Source organism: Acartia tonsa, chromosome 5, assembly GCF_053477335.1.
Source record: "Acartia tonsa isolate MP-2025a chromosome 5, ASM5347733v1, whole genome shotgun sequence".
Lineage (NCBI taxonomy): Eukaryota > Metazoa > Arthropoda > Copepoda > Calanoida > Acartiidae > Acartia > Acartia tonsa.
The window spans coordinates 12586551-12598417 of NC_137264.1; the positions used below are offsets into that span (position 1 = coordinate 12586551).

The window sequence follows — 11867 nt, forward strand, 5'->3', positions numbered from 1 at the left end:
TTATTTTTTCTTCAATATATATTTTTATATCAAATTTTTGAAGTGAAGCTTTCTATAATTTGTGTCTGTATGTTTACTTTAGACTTTGGTAAACCTTTTTTTCAAATATTTTTAAAAGCTAAGCTTTACTATAATTAGGATCTGTCCGTCTGTCCGTCCGTACGTCTGGAACGGATCGCTTTTTTCGTTAGTTTAAGCATGTTAGAATTGTCCTATCGATTTTAAACTTTGCATGGTGATTCCTGTTGTAGTTACAAGGGCGTCCAAGCTTTTTTTTTGGGATGGGTAAAATTTTTTAAGTGGGGGAGTAATTAGTTTTTTTTTTATTTGGGGGGGGGGGTAAAATGGCCGCAAATTTTTTTTACCCCCCCAAAATTTTTACCCAGGGCCGGGGGTAAAATTTGTTGGGGGGGGGGGGGTATTTACACAAATTTTTTTGTTAGAGATTTTTTATTTTGGGGGGGTATTTATCCCCCCAAAATTGTTTGGGGGGGTAAATACCCCCTCCTAAATGGTCGTCTTTGTGTAGTTAGGTAGGTACGATTTAGATAGCGTAGCAACTCTATAATCATAACAACTATGTCCGTACGGCCATCTTAAACATGTTGATTTTTACCTTTTTTTAACAACAAATTTTTATCAGATAAAATTATTTTATTGATCTGATTTTTTTAATACTCTACAAGAGTTAATGTTAGTTTGTCCTACCATTTCAGAGCTTCGCTTTTATGGATGTTGTCATCCTTGTTTTATATGATATATTCGTTCTATTACCATTCGCATCAACAATTTGTTCAAAGGATTATTTAAAGTACCAAGGGGCCAAATCCAGCGGAGACACACAGAAAACTGTCCCGAATATGTATTAATTTTGAGGAACAAGACTCCAGTTACGTCATATTTTTCTTTCCCGAAAAAGGGAAGGGGGAAAGAAAAAAAAGGGACGGGGGAAGAAAAAAGAGATGGGAGAAAAGGAGGTTTTCCCCATCTTTTTTGAAGAGATTTTCTTCCCCCCTTCCCTTTTTCGGGAAAGAAAAATATGACGTTACTGGAGTCTTGTTCCTCAAAATTAATACAAATTCGGGACAGTTTTCTGTGTGTCTCCAGCGGAAATTTATCAGTTTCGTAGCTATAGTGAAATATGTATATATTTAAGATCATTACTTAATGTTAAAAGCAAAGCTTTTTATAATCAAGTCTAAAAAGTATCTTGTTAAATGGAAAATATTTTTGTTAAAGAAGGTGTTTTGATTTTTTGCTTTTTATTTAAGATAGCTAATCGGTGTTTTTAGCAAGTAGATGTAAAGTTGTCCATAGAATTTAGATATGCAATCGTTTTTTTTTAAGATCTCTTATTTTTGAAGTAATTTAAGTTTTTTTTTAAATTTAAGTCGGTTTTAAGTTACTAAAATGGAACAAAAAAGAGAAAAAATAGCCATAATGAACATAAATAGTAAGATCTTTAATTTGACACCTTACTTTTTTAATTCTGTTAAGTAATTGTTGAAAAAATCAATTTTTTTTAACTTTGTTGAACGAAAACTTTGAACTGATTTATATCCTGAAATAGGCATAAAAATATGTATTTATATATACCTTTAGAATGAGAAAAATATTATTAATCCATTCTAAGCAAATTGCAAAATTGCAAAATAGTTAATAAACTATGAAAAAAAATTTATATGAAAATTGCCAAAATATTATAAATCATTGGCTAAACTTACTTAAGCTATGTCTCAATTTCTTTTCGCCATGTAAAGGTAACTTAAATAGACTTTTTTCTAGCTTTTAACTTCCATTTTCAACTAAAGAGGGCCATTCATTTTAGATGTCTTATTGATGATTATTTAGAACAAAAATCAAATACTTTAATTAAAAAATAATAAAGATAATAAATCGTAAAAAAGTGTTTCTTTAAATATTAATTTCATAACAAAACAAATGTAAAATAGAAATTGAGATTGGGCTAAATTAATTCACAGCTAAATAATGAAAGTAAATGTTGTCTTTAATGTATAATATTTTTGGCCATTTTTAATATAATACAATTTTTTATTTTATTACTTTTTTCAATTTTGCTTAGAATGGATTTGTAATATTTTTCTAATTCCTAAAGGTATATATAAATACATATTTTTTATGCCTATTTCAGGATATAAATCAGTTCAAAGTTTTAGTTCACCGAGGTTAATAAAAATTGATTTTTTCAACAATTACTCAACAGAATTAAAAAAGTGAGGTGCCAAATTAAAGATCTTACTACTTTTGTTCATTATGGCTATTTATTTCTCTTTTTTTTGTTCCGTTTTAGTACCTTAAAACCGACTTGAATTAAAAAAAATTAAATTACTTCAAAAATAAGAGGTCTACAAAAAAAAACGATTGCATATCTAAATTCTATGGACAATTTTACATCTACTTCTTACTAAAAACACCGACTAGCTATCTTAAATAAAAAGCAAAAAAGTTAAGACGCCTTCTTTTATATTAAAACTATATAATGTATTCACCCAGCTTATACCAAAAATGAAATTAATTCGGGGGGAAATCACGAAACCTATACGTGTTTTTCAGCTGTCGTTGGGGGGCAACACATCGTAAAATTGACGACCTCTCCATTTGCCCCCCAAATATTATTTTAGATTTATTTTGCTTGTCGGTTATACCTGTTCCTGGTATTCACCACTTGAGAAGTAGTTATTATTCTGTTAACAAGCAGCTACGCCACTGGTATCTAGAACCTCTGTATTCAGAGAGGCAGAGAAGGGCTTGAATAGTTATTTCTCGCATCGTATTATAAACGGCTTTCCGCGGATATAGAGATTATATATATGAGATTAAAACTAGTTTTTTTAGCCCCGAGGTGCCGAAGGCGCCGGCTAAAAAAACTGGTTTTAATCTTATGATTGTACATTTCTATATTCGTCGAAAGCTGGATAAAATAAGATGCTAGACATAGTTTTTTCGTATGGATGAGAACCGGTTTCTATCCACCGGATTCGAATGAATACGAGAAAGTCTTTTAAAACCTTCCAAATACTCGAATCTGAATAAAATAACTTAAAACTATGTGAATATTAGATCATAAAACATAGATCTCTATCGGTTCAGTAGATAAAGATATCTTAAGCTTCAGACAAGAAACCTTTACTTTATATACTACGATGTTCGTTTGTATGTAATGTATGACTTGTTAAAACTAGTTTATTTCTTAATATTGTTTATTTGGAGTAAGATCAAATTAAGTATAGTTATTAGTTATCTCAACTAGTTATACACGCGACCGTGGATCAACACGTAGCGCATCCGCTCGTCGTCGGGAAGGTGATAGGTTCGAATCTCGGTCCGACACCGCGTCATAACTAAAGACGTTAAAATGGTTCACACTGCTGCTATGTCAGGTTCGCAACATGAATAGTTAGAGTAGGGGGAATGCCTTGGCCCTAAACAGGCTCAATTCATTACCAATAACAGTTGGTAATGAAATCTTAAATAAAAGCTTTTCTGAAAAATCTACTAATCAGTTCATATTTTTTTAGATTTTAATGAACAAACTAAAATGTAAATTGTATACAAACAGCTAAAATTTTAGTAACGATTCCTATGGCATATGCTCATCAAGTCTATACATTGTCAGTGTCTAGTCCATGGATCTGTCGTTCATACTTCAAAATCTATAAACCGTATCTTTAAACAATATGGTGATTTACTCGAAGTATTTGCATATATTCTCTTATATATATATATATCTATATGATCAGAACAGATAGCTCTTATCGTTAAATTAGGTATGTTATAATTATCCTATAAATTTAAAACTTATCATGGTGATTTCTGTAGTAGCTAGGTTAGTGTAACTGTATAAACATTACCGAAAACTACTAAACCGGACTACAGGAATAAGTCATGGCTCAGTGGTAGCACACTGAGCTACGGTAGTGAGAGTTAGAGTTTAAATATCCATATGTAAAATAAAATTTCTCATTCACAATAATAATCACGCAACTTCCCCTGGTTGTATAAGAAGGGAATTATAGAGTAAGTTTAGATACTCAATAGTCATGTACATGATATCAATAATACCCTTTATCACAAGCTCCTCTAAGGAGAGAGTCCTCCATTAATTATTAGATTTGAGTCAATAGAATTACTCAAGAGACACATTGTTGGATATCACCAATAGGAAAATACATAAAGATCTCATTAGTTGAAATTGTGTCAGGGCATATTTTTTTCATTTCAGTCGTGTTAAATGTCTGCTATAAATTTCACATATTTTTCTTAATTTATGTAAAGAATTCTTCACTCGTATACTGTGAAACACATGATAAAACATATATCAAGTTAATTATAAAATTCTTTTAATAACATTAGCTTTCAGAAAATTATATTGTCAAATAAATTTGTCTCAAATATAATCAGCAGTACTTAGTATATAACAGAATGTAAACAGTACTGTCTGCAAAAAATCCCTTTTTAATTTTGACGAAAAATCGGGGCAGATGGACTATCTAGATATAACATGTCCATTTCTGGGATATCATCCATACTTGACAATTAAGTAATAATAAGCTCTCAGGAGTAAGCAAGTTAAGTCATAATGTGCTTGAACACGGAGCTTGAGTTGGCCCTAATAGCTGTACAAAAGCGTCTCAGCCTAATACAGCAAGACTTAGGTATAAACCTTCACTAATCAAACAATCAAAACAGAAATAAAAGAATAAACATAGAGTCTTAAGTTATATTTCATAAATTTATGCTAAAATTGATAAAACTTGTTCAAACATCATAATTTAATATTTGTATTGTGGTGCATGTCTATATCCATAGGCAGGTGCATAGGTAGTTCCAGAAACTCCAGCAACTGGAGCAGGACGGATGAGCCTGTAGGTTCCATAAGATCTGGGTAAATATCCTCCATTGTGAAGGCTACCATAGGTAGAGTATCCATTATAATTGTAGGCAGGGGTTCCATAGGATGAGAGGGCAGGGCTGTAGACAGGGTTGCCATAGGATGGGAGGACAGAGTTATAGTTAGAACCAGCTGGCACATCATACCTTCTACCAAATCTCTGTGTATTAATAAAAGTCTGACCAACTCCATCCACATTAACAACTCCATTGCCCACAAGACCTGCAATTCCAGTTCCCTGGGCGTTGACAACACCAGTACCCACAGCAGCAGCAGCTCCAACTCCCTGGAATCCTCCCTGGCCAACAAAGTTCTGGAAGCCACCAACCACGCCAACACCAGGAACAGTTTCTACCTAAACAAAATAGAATAAGTAGATTTAGCAAAGAAATTAAGGATTAGACTTAAAATAATGATAACCACAATAAATAACCTTTACCCCATCCCCATCCCCTTCTTCTAGATGAATAAACCGATCAATAAAAAAATCCATATTAACAACCTATATATACAATTTTTATCCTGTCAATATGTTCAAAATCCTGTAAGAGACATAAAACCACCCAAAGTCATTCATTAAGTAAATCCAATTAAACCCACTATCAGAAATTTTATGCTTCAGACTTTATTTTTTAAAGAATATTTTTATCCCTGGATTTGTTCGGGTCCTAATACCATGAATACACTAGCAGGGAAAGTATTTATACTGAATTTGTCCAGCTCCAAACTGTACCTGTCCTAGTCCCATGAAAACACCAGAAGGAAAGTATTTATACCTGGAATTGTCAAGCTCCATCAAACTGTGCCTGTCATACTTCCATGAATACATGAGCAAGTAAAGTATTTAAACCTGGATTTGTCCAACTCCATCAAACTATAATAGTCCTAGTCTCATGAAATCACCAGAAAGAAAGTATTTATACCTGGATTAGTCCAGCTCCATCGAACTGTACCTGTCCTTGTCCAAAGAATACACCAGCAGGGAAAGTATTTATACCTGGATTTGTCCAGCTTAATCAAACTATGCCTGTCCTAGTCTTATGAATACACCAGAAAGGAAATTATTTATACCTGGATTTGTCCAACTCCATCAAACTGTGCCTGTCCTTGTTCCATGAATTCACCAGCAAGGAAAGTATTAATAACTGGATTTATCAATATCCAGCCCCATCAAACTATAACTGTCCTTGTCCCATGAATACACCAACAGGGAAAGTATTTATACCTGGATTTGTCTATCTCCATTAAACTATAATAGTCAAAGTCCCATGAAAACACCAGCAAGGAAAGTATTTATACCTGGATTGTCCAGCTCCAAACTGTAACAGTCCTAGTACCATGAATATACCAGCAGGGAAAGTATTTATACCTAGATTGTACAGCTCCAAACTGTAACAGTCCTAGTACCATGAATACACCTGCAGGGAAAGTATTTATACCTGGATTGTCCAGCTCCAAACTGTAACAGTCCTAATACCATGAATATACCAGCAGAGAAAGTATTTATACCTAGATTGTCCAGCTCCAAACTGTAACAGTCCTATTACCATGAATACACCAACAGGGAAAGTATTTATACCTGGATTGTCCAGCTCCAAACTGTAACAGTCCTAGTACCATGAATACACCAGCAGGGAAAGTATTTATACCTAGATTGTCCAGCTCCAAACTGTAACAGTCCTAGTACCATGAATACACCAGCAGGGAAAGTATTTATACCTAGATTGTCCAGCTCCAAACTGTACCTGTCCTAGTCCTATGAATACACCAGCAGGGAAAGTATTTATACCTGGATTTTTCCATCTCCATCAAACTATGCCTGTCCTAGTCCCATGAAAACACAAGAAAAATATTTATACCTGGATTTGTCCAGCTCAATCAAACTGTACCTGTCCTTGTCCCATGAATACACCAACAGGGAAAGTATTTATACCTGGATTTTTCCATCTCCATCAAACTATGCCTGTCCTAGTCCCATGAAAACACAAGAAAAATATTTATACCTGGAATTGTCCAGCTCCATCAAACTGTGCTTGTCCTACTTCCATGAATACATAAGCAAGTAAAGTGTTTATACCTGGATTTGTCTAGCTCCATTAAACTATAATAGTACTAGTCCCATGAAAACACCAGAACGAAAGTATTTATACCTGGATTTGTCCAGCTCCATCAAACTGTGCCTGTCCTTGTCCCATGAATACACCAGCAGGGAAAGCTCCAGCAAAATCTACCTCTCCCTGGCCAGCAAAGAATCCAAGGCCACTTCCAGCTGCATTTACTTCACCTGAAATGTGTAGAATCAAAAGAAAAATGTTAACAATAAGAGTCTTAAATACATCACATTACTAAACTAGATAGACATACTACTACTACTACTACTACATCATGAAGGACTGGAAATGATTATCAAGGGCACAGGCCTTAGTTTACAAACAAGCCAATAAAATAATAACACAATTTCATCTATAGACCTTTTTACTTGGAGCATGAGAAAGAGCTATTTGTTAGGTAGTAACCGAAATCATTGCTTAAAATCAGGGACGGATAATCAGCCAATTAAATCCATTTGAAATTGACGAAAATTAAATATTTCGTTGGCGTAAAACTTTTTATGTAACTGAAGGGAAGTGTAAACGAAAGGGAGAAAAAAAAGGAAGGGAGTCTGTTTGAAAATTTTCACTTAGAATTGTTTGTCAAATTACATTCCTTTTCCACGGATATCTACATAACCCTTAAATATAAAAAGACTTAATAGAATAATAATATTTACCCCTCTACTACGTAAAGTACCAAGAATAGGGGCTATGCCTGCAGAGAACTTTAGGTGGGGGAAAGAAATTACACAAGGGCATTTTTTGGAGTTTATAATCCATCCAAGGACTAGTCAAAGGTTAAAAAGATTCATTGCTACACAGACAGATATAAAGCTGCTTTTGTTACAAAATGAGAACTTACCAGTTCCAGCGAAGATGGCAGAACCTCCAGGTCCTCCAAATCCACCAGGTGCGGAAATTGGCACCTCAAGTTCTCCAGAAAATCTACAAAGAAAAAAAAGGTATAACAGTAAAAAGCGTAATTACACGAAAAAGAACTTGTAGAGATGTAAAAAAAAGTAGGTTAAAGAAATTATAGATATTATGAAACTATTTCCATAATCAATCATTAATGAAAATATAAATAAAAAATAAGACAAAGAGAACAAAATTAATTTAGAAAAATAAATGAAAACAGTGTCAAAACTTAAAACAAGCAGAATATGAATGTAAAAGTAGTTTTTACACAATATTTTTAAAAAGCTTTGCTCAATATTGTGCCTTCATAGTATGAGGTGTAATTGTACAATCCTACTGCTATGCATGTGAAAAAAATATGAATGAATGTCATAAGAAAAATAGGATCTACTGCAGTTCACGGTAAAATATTGCTGGTAATGAATATTGCTAGAAAATTATGAATTTTAAAGGCTGCTAGCTGCCAAACGGCTGAACGTACAGATCTTGCCCGCACATAGTTTTAAGCGGCATAAAAAGGCCTGCAAATAATCTGGAATAGCCATAAATCAATAGTGCGTAATTATCTTGCAGTGCAGAGAAATGCGCGAAAAAGACCTATTTTATGCGGTTTTTCTTCAGTGAAGCTTTCCCTGTGCATCATTGGATCTTGGCTATTTCAGATTATTTGTAGGCCTCCTTATGCCGCTTAAAATGGTGTGCGGGTATGATCTGTACGTTCAGCCGTTTGGCAGCTAGCAGCCTTTAAAATCCATAAATTTTTAGCAATATTCGTTACCAGCAATATTTTACCGTGAACTGCAGTAGATCCGAAAAATATATCACGTTGTATAATAGACAGCGTTTCCCTGCAAAAAATTTAAGATTCAAACCAGTTATGCAATGCTTTACATGATTTATCAGTATGGCAGAGAACCAGTACAAATCCAGCGGATAACAACCAGTTTCGAAGCCATACTGAAAAAAAATCTTCTACCTGGTGCCAGGTGGAGGAGGTACCACAGTCAAAGGAGAGGGGACCATAGGATTTTGAGGGACAGCTCCCGAGGCTACATACTGGGGATAGTATGGGGCAGGTCCTTCATACACCTGGGGAATTGACATAATATATAAAGATGGTCCATTGCATTTTTTTGTCAAACTTAAAAAGGTATATTTAGCAGACTTAAACCATTGCTTGTTTATATTTTGTTAAACACGAGATGAAGGCAACAAAATTTTTAGAAAGAAAAATTTTTCTAAGAAAAAAAATATCCTTAACTAGATTAGGTTTTGTCGTAGGTTTTACATTATAAGAGGGAAGAAAATTAAAATTTTACACAAAATTATTTAACCAAGAAAAACATTATCCCAAGATATGCAAGAATTTATAGCAAACTCATATACAAAGGAAAGGAAATAATTATGCCCTAATGTACCAAAATCTGTAAAATGTTTGAACCAATGAGAGGTCTTGAATGTACCTTTAGTATAATCATATTGGCTGATTTAAGGAGAATTCTTTTAGAGTATCTCTATTACCTGGGGATAAGTCGCCGCTCCTTTCAACATGAGGGGATGATACACAACATAGCCGTCGCTGTAGTATGGATAGAAACCGCCGCCAAGACTGCTGCCATGGCTGTTCCCAGCATTCACCGCAGCTGCGCATAATACTCCTAAAATAATGGACATAGTTCAGACAGGGAGAAAGAGACATTGAGCTGTTTAATACACTAATCCCCAAAGTTTTTTTTTATAACGTTTCCTTATTCATTGGCTTAACTTTAGAGACTTACATAAAGATTTGATTGGTAGATTCATTATTTTAAGTTTCCAAACGTTTCGAACAGAAGGGGTAATTTTGTGTATAATCATTGGAGATGTAAATCAATATATCAGCCATTGTCTTATCCCTAAACATCCCTGAAACAATAGAAAGGGAAAAATAATAGTCAACTTGAATGCTGACATGAACATCATTTATTGGTCAGTTCGCTCATCCAGTAGGAGAGTAGGAGATGGATCGAAAGAAGTGTTATTTTAGCCAGCTACAAGTTTTGAGAGTATATTATAATCTGATTCAAGATCCAAGTAATAATAAATCCATTAGTATGTATAGATTATAACTGAAAGTTTTGTAGTGCATAATTATTTTTTAAGCGAAATAACTTTAATATTAATATTTAAAGTGTTTTTGCTTATATGTAGATTGTCATCCTTAAATAAGATATTTTTATTCTTAATTAGAATTAGGAAAATTTTAAACATTAATATATAAAGAAAATCTAAGAATAACTAATAAACCAAACAAAATAAAGACAAAGGACAAAGAAAATTGCATATGAATATGATGAAAACTTCTTAAATACAGAATATTCTCCAAGGATATACAAATATTCTTAAAACCATAATTATAGAAATGCTCTGAATATAATGTTAACCCAAGAACCATATTATTGGGTTAACTAAATCGTACAAAACAATGTTGACACAGAAGACTAGATTAGAATGGGCGTACAGACTTAAATTTACAGTCGTAAATTTGGTTGCTAATATAATAAAATCGTACCCAACTGTTAAAGAAAACATCTTTTAAAGTTAACAAGGATGACAACGTCCATAAAAGCGAAGCTTTGAAACAGTACGGCAGAGAACATTAACTCTTGCAGAGTGTCAGAACTAAATATACAAAATAAGAATACATACTTAATCAGATCGATCGGATGATTTTATCACATAAAAAATTATTGTAATAAAAGTAAACAAATGTTTAAAATGAACGTACGGACATTCTGGTAAAGATTATAGAGTTGCTAAGCTTTCTAAATCGTACCTAACTAATACAGGAATCATCATGCAAAGTTAATAATTAATTCTAATATTGAACTGATTATTTAACAAATTATCTTCTTTAATAATAGACGTACAAACTTTCATGTATCAAATATAGGGTTACTATACTTTCAAAATTACACCCAACTGTTAAAGGAATCAGCATGTCAAGTTAAAATTCAATTAAACAAATAAAACATTTTAATTAGCGATAAAAGCTAACCGTTAACGACGAACAGCAAACAAATATAGAAAAACTTCGCTATTAATAATGTACATACCCAATAAAATCAAACTTCTCATATTGAATTATGATGTTGAACTGAATAATTAACAAATTCAAATCTTTTTATATGATTCTAAAATATACCTATGTTTCTATAAAGCAGGAAAATCGCAGCTTAAAAAAATTAGCAAAACAATGACAAAATTTGACTGTACGTAAGCTGCATTAATTTTCTAACAGAAAATAAGGTGGTTTACCTAAATTGCCTAGTCGATCACAGAAGCCCTTACTTCTTATATAAAAGTAAGAGGATGTCACTGTGTCTATCTTTACAAAAGGATCACTCAAACCACTGAACCGATATGGTGATCCTTAACAACGTAGCTTTTCTCAGGTCCTTGAAAGGTTTAAACTATTTTTGGGGAGGTTTCTACCACCCTCCCTCGAGAATTAGCACAATAAATCACCTCTCCCCTCAAGGAGGCGTTGTCACTAGTTTTTAAATAATAGAAAATAAGGTATAATTTCGGTGTTTATGTTTTACCTAGGCTAGGTTATATTGGATATAGTTTATCCCCGCTGGGTTAGAGCCTCCCGTAGGTGTTATTTATAAAGAAAAAATACACCCCTCATTATTTTCCATTTATTTTAACAATAAGGGCTGGGTGGGTTCTATGCTCGCTAGGCACTTTGAGGGAAATCACAATAAATATTTTTTTATTTATATAAATCTGTATGATATTTTGTATAATTTGCTGTTTTGAAAATTTTGAAAATAAAATAAAGGTATTAAATAAAAAAATTTACTAAAATTGTAGATTAATTTTCGATTACACTAAGTTTTTGTTGATATTATGAAATTTTAAAAATTTAATTATAGCGATGAATATTTTTTTCTCTTTTG

The 11867-nt window shown here is 33.0% G+C and overlaps 1 protein-coding gene across 1 annotated transcript; it reads right to left on the bottom strand.

The window, feature by feature from the left end:
• Positions 1–4727: 4727 nt before the first annotated feature.
• LOC145318777 (uncharacterized) lies at positions 4728–11186 on the bottom strand. Its single transcript, XM_080160321.1, has 6 exons — positions 11019–11186; positions 9445–9581; positions 8900–9012; positions 7868–7950; positions 7063–7196; positions 4728–5267 (listed from the first exon to the last, which is right to left on the bottom strand). Exons 1-6 carry the CDS (start codon positions 11038–11040, stop codon positions 4794–4796), a joined length of 963 nt encoding a protein of 320 aa, XP_080016447.1. The 5' UTR covers positions 11041–11186; the 3' UTR covers positions 4728–4793.
• Between the last annotated feature and the right edge of the window lie 681 nt (positions 11187–11867).